We start from the raw sequence: 20,425 nt of genomic DNA, 5'->3' as shown, positions 1-20,425 counted from the left end.
TCCATCAACCCAAAAGTTTCCTCATGCTCCTTTTTAATAGCTCCCTCTAGCATCTTCCCCTCAGTTCCCAGGTAACTGCTAATCTGCTATTTCTATTACTATAGGTTAACTTGTATTTTTCTAGAATTTTATATAAATCGAATTGTATGGTATATACTTATTTTGTCTTATTCTTTCACTTTTGAGATTCATCCATGTGTGTGTATCAATAGTTCATTACTTTTCATTGCTGAATTGTATTCCATTATATGGATATACCACAATTTGTTTGATGAACATTTGGACTGGTTGTTTCCTCTTTGGGTTCATTACAAATTATTCTCCTACAATCATTCCTGTCCAAGCCTTTTTATGGACATATGCTTTTTTTTCCTCTTAGATAAATATCCAGGAGTAGAATGTCTGGATCATATGGTGTGGATAGATATAACTTTTTAAGATATTGCCAAATGTTTTTTCAAACAATTTTACACTGCCACCAGCAGTGATGGGAGTTCTAGTTCCTGTACATTCTCACCAGTGTGGTCAGTCTTGTAAAATTAGCCATTCTAATTAGGATGTAGTGGTATCTTACTGTAGTTTTAATTTGCATTTCCCTAATGACTAATGCTGTTGAGCTTATTTTCATGTGTTTATTTTCCATCCACGTATCTTCTTTCATGAAATGTTTGTTCACATAGTTTGCTCATTCTTTTCTTTTTCTATTCAGGTTTGGGAGTTTTCTGTATACAAGTCCTTTACCAAATACATGCAAACATTTACTCCCACTCTGGTTTATCTTATCATTCTAACAGTGTTTTTCAAAGGGCAGAAGTTTTTAATTTTGATGAATTTCAGTTGAGCAATTTGTGTTTTTTTTAATGGATCATGTTTTTGGTGACCTGAGAAATTTTTGCATAACCCAAGATTTTTTTCTAGAAGTTTTATACTTTTAGGCTTTACATTTAGATATATGATACTTTTCTAGCTGATTTTTGTATATATTATTGAAGGTGGGATTTTTTTTTGCATATGAATGTCCAGTTGTTTCAACAACACTTGTTAAAAAAACCTATCCTGGGCTTCCCTGGTGGTGCAGTGGTTGAGTCGATGCAGGGCACACGGGTTCGTGCCCTGGTCGGGGAAGATCCCACGTGCCGCGGAGCGGCTGGGCCCGTGAGCCATGGCTGCTGAGCCTGCGCGTCCGGAGCCTGTGCTCCGCAACCGGAGAGGCCACAGCAGTGAGAGGCCCGCGTACCGCAAAAAAAAAAAAAAAACCTATCCTTTCTCCCCTGGATTCCCTTTGCCAAAAATCAGTCGTCCATATATGTATGAGTCTGTTTCTGAACTCTCTATTATGTTTCATGGATTTATTCATCTATCCTGATGCCAATACCATACTGTCTTGATTACTATCACTTTATAAGTCATCTTAAAATCAGGTAGTATTGGTTCTCCAGCATTTTTCTTTTTTTTTTTTAATGTTGTTTTGGCTAGCCTAGACCTTCATATGTTAATTTACATATGCAATTCTGACTTTCATAAAATTTCCATTAAGTGATTTGCTAGAAACCCAAGCCCTTTGTGACTTGGGCCCTGTATAAATGCATTAAGGATAGAGCTGATAATGGCTTAAGTACTCTTCTGTGATGGCTGAGGATGTAAGTAGATATGGGAAAGGGAGACGGCTCATACAAAAGCTGACAATCTTCCAGAAGTGAATGTGACATTGGAAGCGTGACAGCAGCAGCAAGGGAGCCCACAGTCAACAGAAAGAACTGAGAGAAAATAAAAGAGTTCCTCTGATATTTTCTTATACATATTGTTTAAAAAGGGGCTTAGTAAGCTCTCATTTTACAGTCAGTAGTGTCTTTTTTTTTTTTTTTTGCAACCTCCCCGTGGCTTGCAGGATCTTAGTTCCCTGACCAGGGATTGAACCCTCGCCCTCAGCAGTGAAAGTGCCAAGTTCTAACCATGGGCCACCAGGGAATTCCCCCGCTGTCATTTTAAAATAAAGTACAGATTAAACCCTGTCATCAACACCCTAGTGTTTTACTCAGTCGAGGAGACTGCATACTTCCAGGTGAGCCTGTAGGACCAGATGGAAGGTGACTTTTCCCTGGAGGCAGAGCAGGAGGGGGAACCAGCTTCTTCTGGGCACAGGGGGGAAGGGCAAGACTGCTTGGGCCCCTGGGGCTCGAGGCTCCGGAGCTGGCACACGGCCTCAGGACCTTGAGGAGAAAAGGACTGATCAAGAGAGGCAAGAATAAGCCGAATTTCGGCCACCGTGCAGATTAACCAGGGTGCTGAATGGCAGCAACTTCCTAGCCATTACCCGGAAAATCTTTACATGTTGTTTTTGGCTGCCAACATGCAGTTCGGCGTTTCTATCTCCTGCTCCATTTGACCAAGGGTCCCCAAGTTCATTCTGTGACATTTGGTCACTGGAGGAGGAAGCAATAGGAGGTAATTGTTGGGCGATAACATCCTGTTCTTCTCCTGTTTCCATAAAAGGGAGGGAACTTCCCCACCTCTCAAGGGGAAAGAGTACGGGAGGAACTCTTCAGCTTCCCTCTGCCCCTCATTTACTGTTCCCCAAGTCACAAGAAGATGGACTTATCCGAGTGGGGAGTGGAGCAAGACACGAGCCTCTTTGGCTGGGTGCTTCCCTGTTCCCTCATGCTCAGAGCCAGCCTGTCGGTAATATGCACTTGTTTTTATATCTCTGACAGGCTCTACCTCTGCCAGGGGAGGCTTGATTTTAACCAATGCTGCCAGTGACTGGTGGGGACAATCAGATCACAGGGATGTAGAAAGAAGCCCAGTTCACCATAGACCCAAGTCACATTGTCCAGTTTGCCTTTATCAGTAGTGAATCTGATGGGCTCTAATTTCAGGAGGGAAAGATAGGCGTGTTGACGGTCTCCTACCTCACCTATGTTAGCAGAGGTAGTCGAGAGGAAGGTGTGCTGGCAGGAGAGGGCTAAACGTGTAAGAGGAAACAAAATGGAAAATGTGGTCAGGGCCACAGCGCTGAGAAGTCCCCAGAGTAGGAACTCAGGCTGCAAGGATTGGACTTTAGCTCTGTTCCTGCTGGTGCGGGTACTGTCGGACCACTGGGGTTGACAGCATAGGGCTCATGAAGAATGGATCCTGCTTGGGACGTATGTCAGACAGGCTGCAGACAGATCCTTCCTAGCCCTGCTAGGAAACCCTTCACCCCTCTCATTGCCAGCTCAAGGTGAGATTCGGGCAAATCTGCATGTGGTGCTTTTGTCCCTCAAAAAGAGAAGAGCCTGGTGTCATCTGTGTGTCCAACTTCCAATTCAGCTTTGACTTTGCATGTCCCAATATTTGTGGTAGGAAAATTGGATAGAACAGGGACTATAATTCAGTATTGCCCTAAGTGTGGTATGCATGCCAAGGTGTACATTATGAATTTGTTTTAGTGTATTGAAAAAATATATGTAGTTAACTTGTTTATGACAAATGATACTGGTTTTCTGTTTATGGTAGCAATATGAAGTTTTACTTTAATAATAAATTTAATTGAAAAAAATTTTAGAGAAAATTAGAAAATAATATTACACATGGTACTTGAATATGGCAGAAATTGTAGAGGTTATCTGTGAATGATGGAAGTCTGGGATAGCTAAAAGTAATGTGGAAAGGAACACAAGACATCCAAAGTACGCCTTACTTTTTAGAGGATTTTCATAGCAATTGATCTTTCTAATGATGATGAAACCTAGGATTTGCAGTGAATTCACATATTCCATGACTCTTTTAGAGGTTAATTATAATCACACAAAGTTGATCTCCGATTTAATTTTTTGTGGCGTCCAAAATGACACATTGTGACATGTACAGGAATTCTGTGACTTACTGTAAAATGTACCAAAAATTAAGAGAGATAATAGTGGATACATGGATATTTGATCAAGCAAATACATCAAAATGCTTACAATTAGACTCTAGATGATAGATATGTGAGTGTTCACTGTATAATTTTTAACTTTTCTTTATACTTTAAATGTTCATAATAAAATGTTGATGGAAAAAGATATTAATGTGCCTTCTTTTATGTGTAGATTGATTGACTTTGCAGGTGACTTTTGACATCATGTACAGATCAAACACAGATCCATAACCTAGGACAGATGGTACTTCATGCTCTGACATTTCTCATCTACCTGGTTTAGACAAGCTGTTTTCACTTACCTAATGATTCAAACTTGCTCTTGGGTTAAAATGTGGGCTTTACACTGGCGACAGGGGGGAAAGTCAGGCAAGAAGAGATGCAAAGAGATCCCTTTTCTTGAACAAAGGTCAGGAACAAGGGGTCACTGTTCAGTATCTTGTTGCTGTGAAAAAATGTGAGCCGCAGGCTCATCACTTTCACATAAACACCTTGAATGCAAAGAACTTTCCCTTTTCTTGATTTAATATCCATTGTACTTTTCTAAAGTTGGAATCTTAAACTCTCGTTGGAAGAGTTTATTTTGAAGAGTAGAATTTCCAGTCAAAGAAATATGTAGAATATTGAGGCCAACACGAAGTTTTCACTACATAATACTTCCATTAAGCCAAAAAAGAAAGATTAAACCAACTGACTTAAAAGCATGCCAATGGCCTTATCAAACAAATAAGGATTAGGTTAACCCAACTCAGGGGCAATATTTAGGCATTTTTTCACTTAGTTAAAACAAACACTTGTTTGAGAAAAATAAAAACATTAAATGTAGTGCCTGGCTCCCACAGTGGTCTCTGCTATTCTCTCTAATTAAAAAAAAGGAATTCTAAATATTTATAGGGTTCATTCAACTTTATGAAAATATTTTTTGATAAAATGAATAGGTTTTTCTAGTTCTAGTAAAAAGTGCACAAAAATTAAGAGGATATTGTTCATCACGATTTCTGTAAAGAAATAAATGATGCATTTGAGCAAAAGCTTTCTTAGAGACCTTCCTTTCTTATGGTGAGATGTACTTTTTCACACATCATTTAAATAATTGGTTCTACTGAGCTCTGCAGCAAAAAATTACTACAAAAAACTACCCCAAATTACCAATCCACTAACTGTAAGTCACTAATTTTCCCAATGCCACTCTAGTTCCAAAAGAAACATAAATTATTTTAAAAAGAGAGAGATGAAAGAAAGAAAAAGAAAGAAAAGAAAGAAAGAAAGAAAGAAAGAAAGAAAGAAAGAAAGAAAGAAAGAAAGAAAGAAAGAAAGAAGGCATTACTTTCTTAACCACAAATGATTTATTGCTCAGGAGTGAATATTTGAAATATTACAGAGACATTGCATCACATAGTCCTTCATCTTTTCCTGACAAAAGATAAGCACTCTCAGAGCTTCCCTGGTGGCGCAGTGTTTAAGAATCTGCCTGTCAATGCAGGGGACGCGGGTTCGAGCCCTGGTCTGGGAAGATCCTACATGCTGTGGAGCAACTAAGCCCATGTGCCACAACTACTGAAGCCCGTGAGCCTAGAGCCTGTGCTCCGCAACAAGAGAAGCCACTGCAATGAGAAACCCTTGCACTGTAACGAAGAGCAGCCTGTGCTCGCCACAACTAGAGAAAGCCTGCACGCAGCAACAAAGACCCAACACAGACAAAAACAAATAAATTAAATAAATAAATTTTATAAAAAAGATAAGTATTCTCTAAGAATCCCTTTTTGTTCATTCATTTATTAATAATTAACTGAATATCTTCTATGTTAAAAGTCCTAGGCCTATGGCAATGAACTAGATATACAAGGTCCCTACCGCCACGGAAATTACATTCAGGAAGGGTGGACACAGATAATAATCAAATAAACAAGGTAATTTCAGATATTGATACACGTCTTGATAAAAATAAGGCAGGAAACATTTTCCAAAGTTATAAATGTCTATAGTTTAATCATTTAATAGCATAACTATTTTGTACTTGTTACAAGAAACAGAAATCTCCATCTTCTTCCTCCCCCAATTCTCAAAGCAGTTACTGATTGGGTTGACATTTAAGCAGAGATGTGAGATGACAAAAAAGCCACCCAAGTAAGATCTAGATAAGGAGCTTCCCAGACACTGGGAATGGCAAGTGCAAAGATCCTAAGACAGAAATGAGGTCTGCAGTATTGCTGAAGTACAGAGAGCAAGGGAAAAAGCCCAGGAAAGGATGTGGTTTATCTTTTTTAAAGATTACTTTAGCTTCAATGGATGGAAGCGATTGTGGGTGTGCAGAGCGGAGAGTGATAGCAAAGAGATGAAATAGGAAGCGATTGAGAGATGATGGTAGCTTGGACTAGGGTGTTAGTAGTGACAATCTTTAGTGCACAGTTTCAGGAGATATCGTAGTCAGAACTGCTGACAGGTTGTGTATAAGGGGTAAGAGAAAGACTCCAAGTTTGGGGCAACAGGGCGAGATGAAGCCTAGGGAACTGTTGTGGACGTTTGTCACTGCTCAGCATCTAAATCTCTTTCATTTTCATAAAATTTACCTTTGTGTAAGTTTCAGAGAAACGATGCTGACTAATTGCTGCCTGACTCCTGGAAGCTGGGGCACAATCTGATGTTTCTGTCACAGATTTTGAGTCAGGAATGTTCGCACTTCAATGTTTAATCACGTATGAGCCTTACTGAATTCAAAGTGAACACTGGACAGGGAAAAGAGAAAAGGGCATTCCTCTTTGTACCGGATTCCTCAGGTCAGCAAGACCCAAATTAGGACTTGCTGTTCATTATTAAACATACTACAACTTTATCACTATCCAAGTAGCTAAAAATTGATGTTTTAAAGTTATAAAATCCTAAGCCTCAAAGTCATTCTGTGGTTTGGAACTAAATTCTTTCCAGGAACCGTATTACTCCCAAACTTGTTTCTTTAGGATCCCTAATATAAAGCTACACAATCTGAAAATTTCCAAAGACAGTTATGATGTGGGACTTTGCTTAGATATATATGAAGTCTTCTTGCTTTTTTATTCTTGAAGTGACTCTATGGGCATCATCACCAGGTACAGAAGCATTAGTACTTATAGTTAACAGGACTTTATAAGGCATTTCCATAACCACTGTATTAATAATAGCAACATCCATTACAAGGAACTCATTTAAAAAAATACAGTAGAGTCATGTCAGTCCCATTTGATAGCGACTCCATCCTTCAGTTGCTCAGGTCTTACTCTTTTCTCTCACAGTGCACTGGCAGGTTTCTTTGGCTCCTACTTCAAAAAGTATTGAAAATACAATCACTTCTATTGTTTCCTCCCTGGGCTGAATCACCTTCTTTCTTGCCTGGATTACTGCAAAGCTGGAGGCTAGAAGATAATAGAGAGATGTCTTCAAAGTTTTAAAGGTAAATGAGTCTGAACCTAGAACTGCAAGTCCAATCAAAGTGAAGTATGGGGAAGAAATAAAGGCCTTGTCAGACAGGTAAGGACTCAAAGTTTATATCCCATGCGCCCTGTTTTGGGAGGTTCGTGGGGGGGGGGGGTTACTTATAAATATACTTCAGCAAACAAAACAAAACAAAATGAAAACAAGAAAGAATAGGAGGGACTTCCCTGGAGGTCCAGTGGGTAAGACTACACACTTCCACGGCAGGGGGCACGGGTTCGATCCCTGGTCGGTGAACTAAGATCCCACATGCCACGTGGCAAGGCCAAAAGAAAAAAAAAAGTCACGAAACAATAAGAAAGAAAAAAAGTAGCACATAGGAGTGCAAAGAAAATACATCCTGAGATAACAGCTAAAAATCACTTTGCCCAAGTGTGATAAAGCTGATTAAGCAGCTTAAAATGATCTCAGGGTTTACAGTAAAGAAAATATTTTTCTTCTGTCAAAGAAAATAAAGGCAATAATACACTTCAGGATGAGAGCTAAAAGCACTCTGAACAAATTTGGTAATTCAGTGATAAAGCAAGTATTATAGTAAAGGAAGTATTTTTCTTCTGTCCAAAAAAAAAAGGTAATTTCTTACTCCAGGAAAAATTAAAATTTTCAAAAGCCATGACCCAATTATGAAGCAAGTAACACACAGTATGATTTGGAGAAATTGATGGCTATAAGGTAAAATAATCCATTTGACCTTTAGTTTGTATTCTGCTTAAATCAGTACATAGACTTAAGAATATAAGATTAGAGATATTGTAGAAGCACCTGGTTTACCCATTAATATTTCTGCACAGTCTAGCACAACTGCTAGTTATTGATTTATAGTTTTTAGCATCAATATATAAAGGAAAAACATACGTCAAGTATAGTTCCCCAAAACAATACACATCTATTAATGATTGATTATATAAACTAATAGTATAACTTATGGAAGTTGAAGGTAAAGGGCAGTAATGATTTGGAAAGTAAGTACAGGGCTGGTCATTTCCACAATGGTATGGAGTCAAGAGATACTGTTTAAAACTGATGGATCAAGGAATAACAAAGTTATAGAGGAAAACTAAAAGAATAAATGGGGAGGAGGAATGGAGTGAGATAAGTTGCTTATCACTCATAATGGACAACCAACAGATACGGCTTAAATGACAAATCAAGAAACAGCAGCAGTAAACCTAGAGTAACAGAGGAAGCTACCTAAAGAATAAAAAGTGATTGTTTCCTCTGAGAAATGGGATTGATGTGGATGTCAGGGAGGAACACTTTCAGTTTTTATTTTCCATCTACCTGAATTGTTTAAAATTTTTGTTCAGGTACATGCACTAAAATTGTTTTTAATCCTAAAAACCATTAGGGCTGGCAGGCTTAGTTGGGAATGAGAGTTGACTGTCTAACAGTACAGGAAGATCCCACGAGATTACAAAAAGGAGGTATAGAAGCTCAAAATAGATTTGAAGTAAAAGGCCATATTAAATAAAGGCATATACCTATTGAGCACTTCTGAATACAGCAGAATCAATAAAATAGGTTTATTGGGCTTCCCTGGTGGCGCAGTGGTTGAGAATCCGCCTGCCAATGCAGGGGACACAGGTTCCAGCCCTGGCCCGGGAAGATCCCACATGCTGCGGAGAAACTAAGCCCGTGCACCACAACTACTGAGCCTGAGCTCTAGAGCCCACAAGCCACAGCCACTGAGCCCACGTGCCACAACTACTGAAGCCCACATGCCTAGAGCCCGTGCTCTGCAACAAGAGAAGCCACAATGAGAAGCCCGCACACAACAATGAAGACCCAACACGGCCAAAAATAAATTAATTAATTAATTAATTTAAAAAATAAAAAAAATAAGAGGTTTATTATGACAGTGATTTAAACAACAATGTTTAGTATTTTCTACTTAAGATGGCAGAGATTAACTTTAAAACTATTCCCATTCAAAATAACGTAACAAAATAAGTGTGGCCCTTAAAGTACTGCAGATTCTGGAAAACTCAATTTTGGACAAAAAAAAGTTATTACATATATTTATGGATAATATATGATGGTCCAATACTTTAACATGTTCGCTTTAAAAGAATGACTTCAAAATAAGTGACCCTTAAAAATCATTATAATAATTAATAGCATGACACCAAGGTTATATATTTTAATAAAGCTTTTACATTTCTGGAACAACTGAGTAATTCATACAATATACATGATATAGCAAACAAAAGGAAGAAGACTGACACAGTCTTCTTACAAAATATTTAGGTACATTTCTATTGACTGTTTACTCAATATATATATATCTGTCACATATTCTTTTGGGATTCTTCTGAATTGTTATACAAAGCTTTAAAAATGAAAATTTCATATAAAAATAGTTATTTTTCTGGTTTTTTAACAAGTAAATTTTCAAATTAAATAACAAGGTGTTCCACTTATCAATGTATATTGCATAGAAATAGTTAAATACTTTAATATTTAGAAAAACATCAAGGAGTCAGTTTTTTTAATGGCTGCTACATCTTTAAGTTGATAACTCAAATTTTATTAATAATTTTAAATTACACATTCTGTAGGTATAAAAGTTTAAAAAAATACATTCCGATTTAATAAAAAAACTTCTAAATTTACATTTTCAAACACTGTTGTGATTGCTATAATGACTATCTTGAAGATATAATTAGCCAAAATAAGTTAATTTTTAAAAATCAATAACATGTAGTATGCTGGCAAGATTTCTTTAGAAACAAATGAAGGTAATTATAAAGTCAAAGTTATATATGTATTACAAATAAATATGTTCTAAGTATAATTACTTTGTTTTAAAAAGCAGAAGATTAAAACACATAGATTAGGTGAAGAATTTTAAATTTAAGTCACCAGTGCAGAAATCTCAAAACTTAATCCCTTAAAAAATTAGAAGATTTCAATTTAAAGGATGACTTCTCACTGGGGATATTGTTACTTTCTGTGAATCAAAAAAGGAAAGTCTATTTTTTCTATATTTAGATGTTTCTAGTGTTTTGGTTCAAGTGTTTCTATGCAACTCCTCCTTTAACTTAAATGTTATTTCCCTGAAAAGGACATTTTTAAGCTAATGATTTTGGCCTCATGACATATATTTTAAAGATACATGTGATTCTGCAGCCAATCCCTCCCCTCATTCTAATACCTATATATATATGCACTTAAAAATATATACATATTTTTGGGATTATAAAAATATTTAATTTTATATTTAAATAATTACTGAATGTTAATACAGAATACATTAATATTTGTATAATTTTACTTTTATTTATAAAAAGGTTTTCTTATAGCAGCATTTGCATTGCAAATGAAATGTGATTGAATGATGTTGCAGTGTGCATGGACTCATACTGCAAATCAGACTAAGCAGCCACAGCATTCTTCTAGAAGGAACATCTGTTTCAGAAAAGCAGTTCCTATAAAGTACAAAAATCTTGAGGGGCTAATAACTTATGTGAATCTTAGAAGTGCATTTTAAAGTTATATCCATAGAATTGGCAAGATTTAAACAAATATCCACAAGAAGTCCAGGTTATCTTTTTACCTCAAGAAAAATTTTCTAATGAAATAAGTAAAAATTATGTTAACGAATGGTGTTTTTACTTGAATCACATGAATCTGTTAGAAAGTAACTGAAGCTTTCAAGAGTAAAAAATTTAAAACATCACTGTGAGGGATACAAGAAAGTGACAAAGATTGATGTGAAATTTAAGACATTATTAAAAAAAAAACTCTCAACCTCAAACACTCATATTAAGCTTGTTTTTGTTGAGTTCACGCTCCAGATTTCCAATCAAAGTATCGATACTTTCTTGTAGGTCTTTGAGATTGACTTTTCGGTCCCTAGACTCAATAGCCTGCATTGTCAAATATGTCTGAAATGTGCACTCTTTGGATGTGGGAGTTGGCTGTTCAATCATGATATCTGGTTCATACATTTTGCTACAGTTTTCTCCATTTTCTCTGTCTTCTGAAGGCACATCGTCATAATCCACATCATTTAAATTTTCTTTCATATTTAAAAAGTAGTTATCTCCACAGCTGCTCCAGTCTCCTGCATAACGATTACTTAGTGGACTGTCTAATCTGGTTTGCCTTGGCCTAAGTACCCTTGATGAATCAGTACCACTCAAATTTAACAGGTAAGGTCGTTCTTTCTTCCGCCTCAAATAATTTAGAGAAGACTTCTGCTCTGGGAACAAACTGTTTGCTGATTCTTTGATAGTTAAACGTTGCACTAGAAACAAACAATAAATTTGCTTTAGCGACAGTAATCCAACTGAATCCAATTTAAAAACACAGAGCTAAATATAAGCCATTTAATAATCAACTATAAACATGCATTAAAACAAACACATGCACACTACCAAAACAAAGCATTCCATAATTATTTTTTCTATCATCAGACATAATCAAGATTAGGGACAGAAGCCAGTAGAATGTTCAGTGGTGCTAATTCATGCTATATCACAACATCCCAAAATAAATTTCCAATGTTGATTAACTTTCTGTGCAAGTTAATTATTATCTAGATGTAATTCAAACAGTAGCTAAGCTGGTAGCTTCTTCTAAATTAAAAGCTACAGCGAAAAGCAGGCAAGGCATGTTGGAGTACAAATGAAACAAAAGTTCCTTCATCTGCAAACATCTAAATGAGGCCAAGGCATCTAAAGTGCTCACTCTAAAAGTTCTAACCTTTGTGTTTTTTTGCAATTCTATTAGCAGCAGTGTCATAATTTACTTTAAGCAGCCCAAATTTCACTTTGATAAAATGAACGAAATCTAGACTTGTCCACTTGTTACCTGAGCTTGATTATACAGCATTAGCTACTAAGAGTCTTCATTTATTGCCTGAAAATAGTACAGATATTTTATTTTCCCATTCTGGTTAGGAATCTAACAATCTCAAATAACATTCCTCATATTAAGACTATTTCCCCTATTAGTATGCATTGCACTGGCCAAATATATTACCATGGAGACACATTATTTCACAACAAACCAAGGCTTTACAGCTTATTCTTTTGTGTGTATTGAACAAAACACTCGTCGAATGGACTTAATTTAAATGTCGAGGCACGGCTATTAAAAACTGTCCATAATACCTTTCCCTTTCTGCTTGTTTATTCTCCATTAATACTTCCCTTCACTAAGATAAAGGGAACATATAATCAGTGATAACACACCAACTTTACACTCTCCAACATCTAATAAATACTTGTTTCCTACTGTATAAAATAATTGAAGGATAATACAAACATGTATATGGTTCTAGTTTTCCAGACATACAGTGATTTTATAACATTTTCAGAGATTGCATAATTTTTTTAACTTATTTTATTAAAATACTTGATAACTTTGTATAGGTATGTCTTTAACATTTTTATCTGCATTTTTATGATGGTTATTACAGATCATTATGACAGCTAAAAGCTCTTGATCTAAAATTTTCTAGAAAATAAAGGTCTGATAGTTACTTTACCTTGATATTTAATAACAATATTAATATAGAATGTCCTATGCCATTAACTGATGTAATTGCAGAATTGATATCTGAATTTTTCCACTGTTTAATTATTCATATTCCTTCTTCTGTTGAAACTGCTTATCTCCTCTAAATCTCCTTGCTTTCCTCCCTTCATTTTCTGTGCTTTTCCTGTTCTTCTTAGTGCTTAAGTGTCATGCCTATTGTTTTTGCCAACCCATTACAGTACTCTGCTAACTTTGAGGTCAACTGGTTTGTGATCCAACCAAAGTAAAACATTTTTGATTCTGTGTTAAGCTTGTCTTATTTTGTCTGCATTTTCCGACATTCACCTGCAAAACCCACATTCATTTTACTGTCAGGTGCTTAAAGTTGTTTAACCAAGTTCCTATCCAAACATTATTTTTGTATATTTTCTTGGAAAATATTTAAGAAACAATTATAATATTTTACACCTTTTAGACTAAAACTTCAATTTCTACAAAATCAACTTTACTAGCTTTTTAAAATACTGATGGTGAAATGGTTTCCTATTAAATATGTAGATAAAATGGCCAAATTTAACCCCAAAAGAAAAGTTCTGGTTTTCCTAGCACTGTGGACTACTTACCTTCAACAGGATAAAATGAACATGCAGTCTATAAATTTGCTGAAAATTTTTCCAAACATAATGATAATTACTAAGAAACTTTATTTTCTTATCTTGTTTTCTTCCAATAGATTTATATTTTTAGTCACCACTTTATTAGCTTTTTATCTATAGTATAATTACCTTATTTAACACAATATATTGGGTGTCTAGTTAGTGCCAAGTATTCTGTTAGGACCTGGAAATATAAGAGTACGCAAAATATAGTCCCTGACCTCATGAAGCTTAGTCTAGTGAGAAAAATGACACAAAAAGAATTAGGGAAAATTGATAGCTTTTCCAAAAGAAAAATAAAAAGAAAGCCCTATCCCGAATCTATTCATCATAAAATATGTGATACACCAAACAGCTGGTCTAAGAGTTACACACTCTCTAAAGCTATTTCCCCATCTATAAAGTGAAAGGGTAGCCTATCATTAATTTCCAATACTCTTAAAACAGCAACCCTATTTTTAAAAAGCAACTACTTTGTAAAAACCCAGTACATAAGAAAGATGAAAAGAAGACTGTTTTGGTCAAAAGGGAAATATGTTTCCATTTTGCTCCCTCACCTGTTGCCAATCTGGCCTCAAGGCTGCTTCTAGAGAACTTAGGGCTTTGGCAGAAGACAATCTGAAAAGCAATTGGCAGGCTGACTTTTACCTTCCAGTACCAGTATGCCAGGGTTCTAACTGATCACTTTGAATGAAGACAGATTTTTCAAGTTGAAAGCTCAAAGCAAATTATATTCTTGCCCAAAATTTAAAAATAACACAGAACAAAATAAAAAGTTAAGGAAGTAAAAAGTCAGGTGGGCAGGAAAGGGTAGAACCAATTCTTTTTACCTCTGGAGTAGGGGAGGTTCCAAAAAGAAAAATAAGTAGGATACAGATAGCAAGGGAGCTAAAACCTTCCACTGAATGCATAGAGATGAGCATTCACCAAGTTAATATGGTGTGGCCCAGTCTCTACGTCACCATCAATTTTCTCAGGCTCAGTAAGTGCACTATATCTACTTGATTTCTGCCTCTTGAATCCAAAAGCAAGTGATGTTAGAGGGCAAAACTAACTGCTGTTTCCTCTTATCTTTCTGCCCTGTTCTGTCCTTTGTTTGAGGTATTATAACTAAAGAAAAGTAACAGGTTATAGACGATGGGGCAGTTATTTTTAAATCCAATCACACAAACCTTTGGAATAAGGAACTGTACATTAGGAGACAGTTGCTTAAGGTTGTCATTGAAATACTGTACAGTGAATCTCAAGTCTGAACCTGCCCTTTTTCTATAACATACAAGTTAAGTTTTTGCTCCTAAACCCAAGACTAAGATGACTATTACAAAACAATGAAATGATACTAACCACTGGTACAGAATTAATGATAAAGAACTCAGGTACTGATAGTAAACTTAGTATCTCCAGGCAAACAAATTTTCATTTGTGATTAGAATAAGATGGCTCCTTTCCCAATTCCTCATGTTTATTAAAATTAAAGCAGGTCTAGGAAAAGCTAAGAAACACACATTTAAAACTTGAACCTGAGTGATTTCTTATGTTGGGCACCAAGTGCAGAAATCAGACCAATTAACCAGAGCATCTTCATTCAGGACTTTTAAATAATAAGTAACACATACTAACTCAGGTAAAATATAAATTAGAAATGATTTTTTAAGCCTGTGTTTAAAAGAAAGCAAAAATGTTAACTCTACAAATTTAAAAGTTGAAAATTTTTATTAGCTTAATTTTTAATTCATTTTTTTTAATTAATTAGATTTTTTAAAAGACTAAATCAAGCAATCCTTTGTACTTTGGTATATTCTTCTCATATACATTAATAAAAGAGTAACAAAGCACATTTACTGAGGGCTAACTTTATGCTAAACTCTCTGCTCATTTCCTTAGATGCTTTATCTCAATCTTCACAAAAACCCTGAGGTAGGCACTATTTATAGAGAAGCAAACTGAGGCCTAGGAAAACTAGTGTTTGCCTGAGTCCACACTGTTGGTGAGTGCCACAGTCGGATCTGAATCTAAGCCTGACTACAGGGCCCAAGCACTTCTACCACTGTGCACTACACTAAGCATCTAAGTACTTTCACACTTGGTACTATGCAGGGTAGGGGAGGGAAGCAGGGGCTACTACCATGTAAGAAATTTTTGGAACCTAAATACAGGATCCTTTATAAAACACCTAACTAAATACATATTCCTTTTAGCTCTGAAACTACATAAGAGATGTATTAGAAAAATAACTGTCAGCCTTTCGTTATTGAGTAGAATGGGGATGGATAAGAAAGATGGAAAGATTGCAGGTAATTGTCAGCTCAAGGCTGGATAACTTGAAGAATGACCATGAATACAGTATAGACATCAGGAGGAAGAACTGATTTAAGGAGAAAAATGAATTCTGCTTTATATCAGTTGAAATAAAAACGAGAAGGGTAAAGAAATTAATATTTTACTGAGTACCTATTATGTGCTAAGCGCTGTGCTGAGCACCTTACACACATAATTCTTTATTTAATCCTCCTATAAATTCTATAAACATATTACTAATCCACATGACAAAAGATGATACTGAGGCTCTATGATGTTAAAGAACTTGTCCAAGGTCAGACTGCTAATAAGTGACACAACCAGGATTCAAATCCAGAGATGACCAAATCCAGAATGTATACATTGATCTATCTCTATGTCTACAATAGTATCAGCAAAAGCAGAAAATTTAAATGGAGAAATCTAAAGGGCAGGTATCAAGGTATCAATTCATAACTATTTTAAAAAGCAAAATCTAGAAAAGATTTTCTTCAATCATACATGGGCATGTTTAATGATTAGCTAATTCAAACACCCTATCATTGAAAGAGAAAAATATTTCCATAGAATCATTTACCTGGCCAGAGTTGAAGTAAGTAATGAAGAACTTCAATATGTTTTTTAAAATCCAAAGCACTTGCAAGTTCTTCTGAATCAGTAAAGACTCTGTTGTTATGGCTGGAAGTCTCTTGCCTCTGACTTAATAATACGGGTCCAAAGCACACAGCCAAATTCTGGCAAGTCATCTTATTCACGTCACGATAAGAAGCCACCAATTTCAAATGATCCAACAACATCATTAGGGTTGCCTAAATTGAATTAAATTAAATTTCACTTAACACAGTCACACAGGGGCAAATTCAAGGACACAATTTATAGCAGAAAATATAGATGGGCATACTATCACTTTTTAAAAGGTTGTTTCAAAGATTTGATTGTAAGTTGGATGTTTGGAACTTGAAATATATTTTCTTATAGAAATGTTACACAGGGCCCTTAGGTTTCAATGACATAATCTGATTCATTAAATGGTTAAAATATACATTCTATAAAGTGCTCATGAATGCATTCCAAATTTCAGCTGGAGTCCCTGGGAAAATATACCATCAACTTTTTCCTCTCTTCCCTCCTCTAAAAAGATAACAGCAAAGGCTGCAATGGAAAGGGGATTAGGGTGAGAATGTTTATTTTTAAGTTCAGATAAATCCTGTAGTCATAAGTAGGGACCAACATCCTAAAATCTAGGGAGCCAACCATGGCTAGGTTCTATTGTGATCCAGTTAGGAAAAAGGCCAATGCGCTTCTTAGCTAATAAATATTTTAAGTAGACAAACCATGGAAAAGGGAAGAATAGTATAATTAGAAATGAAAAAAATTGATTGAAAAATATTTTTTTAAATCCTTGAAAAAACTAGTAAGGGGAGTTTGTTCAAGAAGTTAGAATGGTTATTTAGGTTTAAGCAGTTATGGAAAGGAATGATGTTTTTTGATATACTAGCATATGATCAATCATTTAACAAATAAAGTAAGTGTGTAATTTCTTCTTCATAATTGTGTAGAAGAAATAAATGCCAACTATAATTTGTAATTTTTAAAAATTATTAAAGAAAGAAAAAAATCAAAATGACATTTCTGGAGTCAAAGTGACAACTGGATTTGATGATTAGAAGGTAATTAGTAACCTTAGCAAGAACAGGTCCACAGAGGTGGAGCAGGAAGCCAGATGACAATAGTAAATGAGTGGTGAAGAAGTGATAACCGCCAGAATAAACGTTTGCTCAATGTTTGGTTGTGAAGGGAAGGAATGAGGGGAAAATTGGATCTAGGGTAGACTAGATTGATATTTTGAAATCAAAATGGATCTAGAGTAGACTAGACTGATATTTTGAAATCAAAACCAGTCACACATTGATTAACACAGTTAACACACACACACACAAACACACACAACTGGTTAAATACATTAGGTTCAATCTCAATAGCAAGCCAAGAAACACAACCTAAAATAAGAAATCTTTTTTTTTTTTTGTCTACGAAATAAGATCAGCCAAAAAATGTACTTGTTGTGTCCCTTTTGAAAAGTAATATGAAAAATGTATTAAGAGCCTCAAAATGTTCACATTATTTAAATCAGCAATTCCACTCTGAAATTCTATTCCAAATAAGTAATTCTAACTGAAATCTGTGGACAAATATATACAAATAGGTTCAAACCCTAAATATTACACAAAACAGAATGGTGATAAATTGTCAGATCTACTCAATGGAATATTACGCAGCCTTTTTAGAAAGAATATTAACAGCATGAACTTTTAGGCCAGAAAGACCTAGATTCATATGACAGACTGCAACACTCAAAAAAAGCTATATACTCTTGGGCAAGTGATTTACATTCCCTGACACTCAAATCTTCACTTATAAGTAAAATGACACGTATAACTTTACCTTATATTGGTGAAGGGATATTTCTACCCCACACCCCACCCTTCTGCTTCTGTCTACCTTTGTAGCTGCTCCCCTTCCCCACTCAAAGGAGCAGTAATTGCTAATCTAACCAGACAGAGTACAGGCCATTCAGATGACTACAATAAACTAGTGAATTAAGGTATTGGGCTTAAAACATTTCTACCCACTCACTCTTGGACTTTCTGTTCTCACATGATAAGAAATATAGGGACTTCCCCGGTGGTCCAGTGGCTGAGACTCCATGCTCCCCATGCAAGGGTCACGGTTTCGATCCCTGGTCAAGGGACTAGATCCCACATGCCGCAATGAAGACCCCACACAGCCAAATAAATAAATAAATAATTTTTGAAAAGAAAGAAATATAGGCAAAGCCAGCCTCATCTGGATAAGCCTGGCCACATTTCTTTCCCTTATTTTCCCTTTTGTTCTAAGGAACAAGAGCTAAAGTTAGGCTAAAACTAGTTCTGCAGACTCAGTCATCCTATCTCTCCTGCAGGCATACCTGAAGATACTGGTCCCAAGATTCAGATTGTGGGGAGGGGGCAAATGGAAAGAGACAAGGAGGAAGGAAATGGTGGTGGTGAGGGTTGTTTAAGTCTTGAGGCTAAGCCATGTACACCAATCAGGTACCATATTTTTTAAATACTAAAAGGAACTACACCAAAATGTTAAGTATCGTTGCCTTTAGGTATTAATAATTATAATTTCCATTCTTCTTTTCTATATCTTCCTAAATTTTCTATAATAAACATATATCATTTTAATAATAACAATACTTTTTTAAAACTTATAGGGAGTATTCATGCCTAGGCTAAAATCATATACAGAAAAGATAAAATTATTTTCTAGATTTATTCTGTTTAAGAAGCAGTTTCTAGATTTATGCTGTTTAAGTAGCCTTTGGCAAAGGCAGAGCTAAAACTCATGAGTGCTACGAATGTCTAAAAAATTATTTGTAGCTCTGGAGCTAAGTATACAATTCATTAGCTGGCTTCCAGAAAGAATGCATACCAATTGTGCTTACCTTCAATGCATACCAATTGTGCTTACCTTCAGTGCATATCAACTGTGCTTACCTTCAATGCATATCAACTGTGCTTACCTTCTCGACGTCAGGCAGACAATCCAGCAGGTCAACAGTGTACTTAGAATCACTTGGATCATTCTCACAACCATTTGATGACATTTTCAAAGGATGTTTTGCCATTGCATCTAATACAGCCTCATAAAGCTGCTTTGTTATCAGAGGAGAAGGAAGTTCTCTTAAATAATCCTTAAGAACACCTTCAGAAAACAAACCAGAGACAGATGGCAATTAGTCTTTAGAGGGAAATAAAAAACTGTGGTGAATTTTTTTTCAAAGAATTGTTACAGTGAACTTTTAACACTCTGAAAACAATAAAAGCAACAATGTAAAAAGAAGTATTATAACAAGACAATAGCAATTTGTATCCTTAGAAATTGCTTCACTAATTGACTTGTTTTGAAACCATGCTAATAATGTACACACATAATAGCCAATTATCATACATATTAGGTTTGTTCATAAAGTAAATCCCTTATAAAAAGCTCCTCTAAGTGCATGTAAAAGAAAATAAGGCATACTAATATTAATTTTAAATTATTTCAATTATGTGAATTTTTAATTTCTAGGCTTTTCATAAGCCCTTGCAAATAAGTGAGTTATATAAATATATTTCCTCTTTAATACAGAAGATATGGCTTAAACATACATACTGGATAGTCTGGATAATCTCTAATGCTATACTATGGAAGGAAAAAATCATTCCTAAAACCAAACAAATGAAACCAAAAGCCAAGAACAGAAAACATCAGACTTGTCACTATAGTAAGAATGAGGTTAAGTCAATTTCAAACACACCACAAGTAGTTATGAACTAAGAGATGATATACCTATAGTAGAGGAAACAGGAAAGAGTAATTAATGGTTGCTACATATAAGGAAGGTAGGTAAGATACCAGCTAAAGGCTAGAATGTGATCACAAGGAAATATAGAAGACATTTCTGACACCAAAAACCTTAATAGAGACAATACTGATTTAGAAAATGCTCTCAGCTTAGCCGAGAACTTAGTTTGAGAGCTTAATTTGAACTTAAACATGATCATAAAGGAAGTTTCCCATCTAATAAATC

The 20,425-nt window shown here is 35.5% G+C and overlaps 1 protein-coding gene across 1 annotated transcript in view; it reads right to left on the bottom strand.

Moving 5' to 3' along the window:
- Positions 1–8,936: 8,936 nt before the first annotated feature.
- The window catches only part of SYDE2 (synapse defective Rho GTPase homolog 2), a 38,423-nt gene continuing 26,934 nt past the window's right edge, over positions 8,937–20,425 (bottom strand). The window contains exons 5-7 of the mRNA XM_082834712.1: positions 19,373–19,554; positions 16,382–16,613; positions 8,937–11,615 (exon numbers count right to left, since the gene is read on the bottom strand). Of these exons, the coding sequence (XP_082690838.1) occupies positions 11,119–11,615; positions 16,382–16,613; positions 19,373–19,554 (911 nt within the window). The 3' untranslated portion in view covers positions 8,937–11,118. The remainder of the gene's footprint in view (positions 11,616–16,381; positions 16,614–19,372; positions 19,555–20,425) is intronic.

Source organism: Leucopleurus acutus, assembly GCF_964270905.1.
Source record: "Leucopleurus acutus genome assembly, chromosome: 2".
Classification (NCBI taxonomy): Eukaryota; Metazoa; Chordata; class Mammalia; order Artiodactyla; family Delphinidae; genus Leucopleurus; species Leucopleurus acutus.
This window is presented reverse-complemented; position numbering and strand designations above follow the sequence as displayed.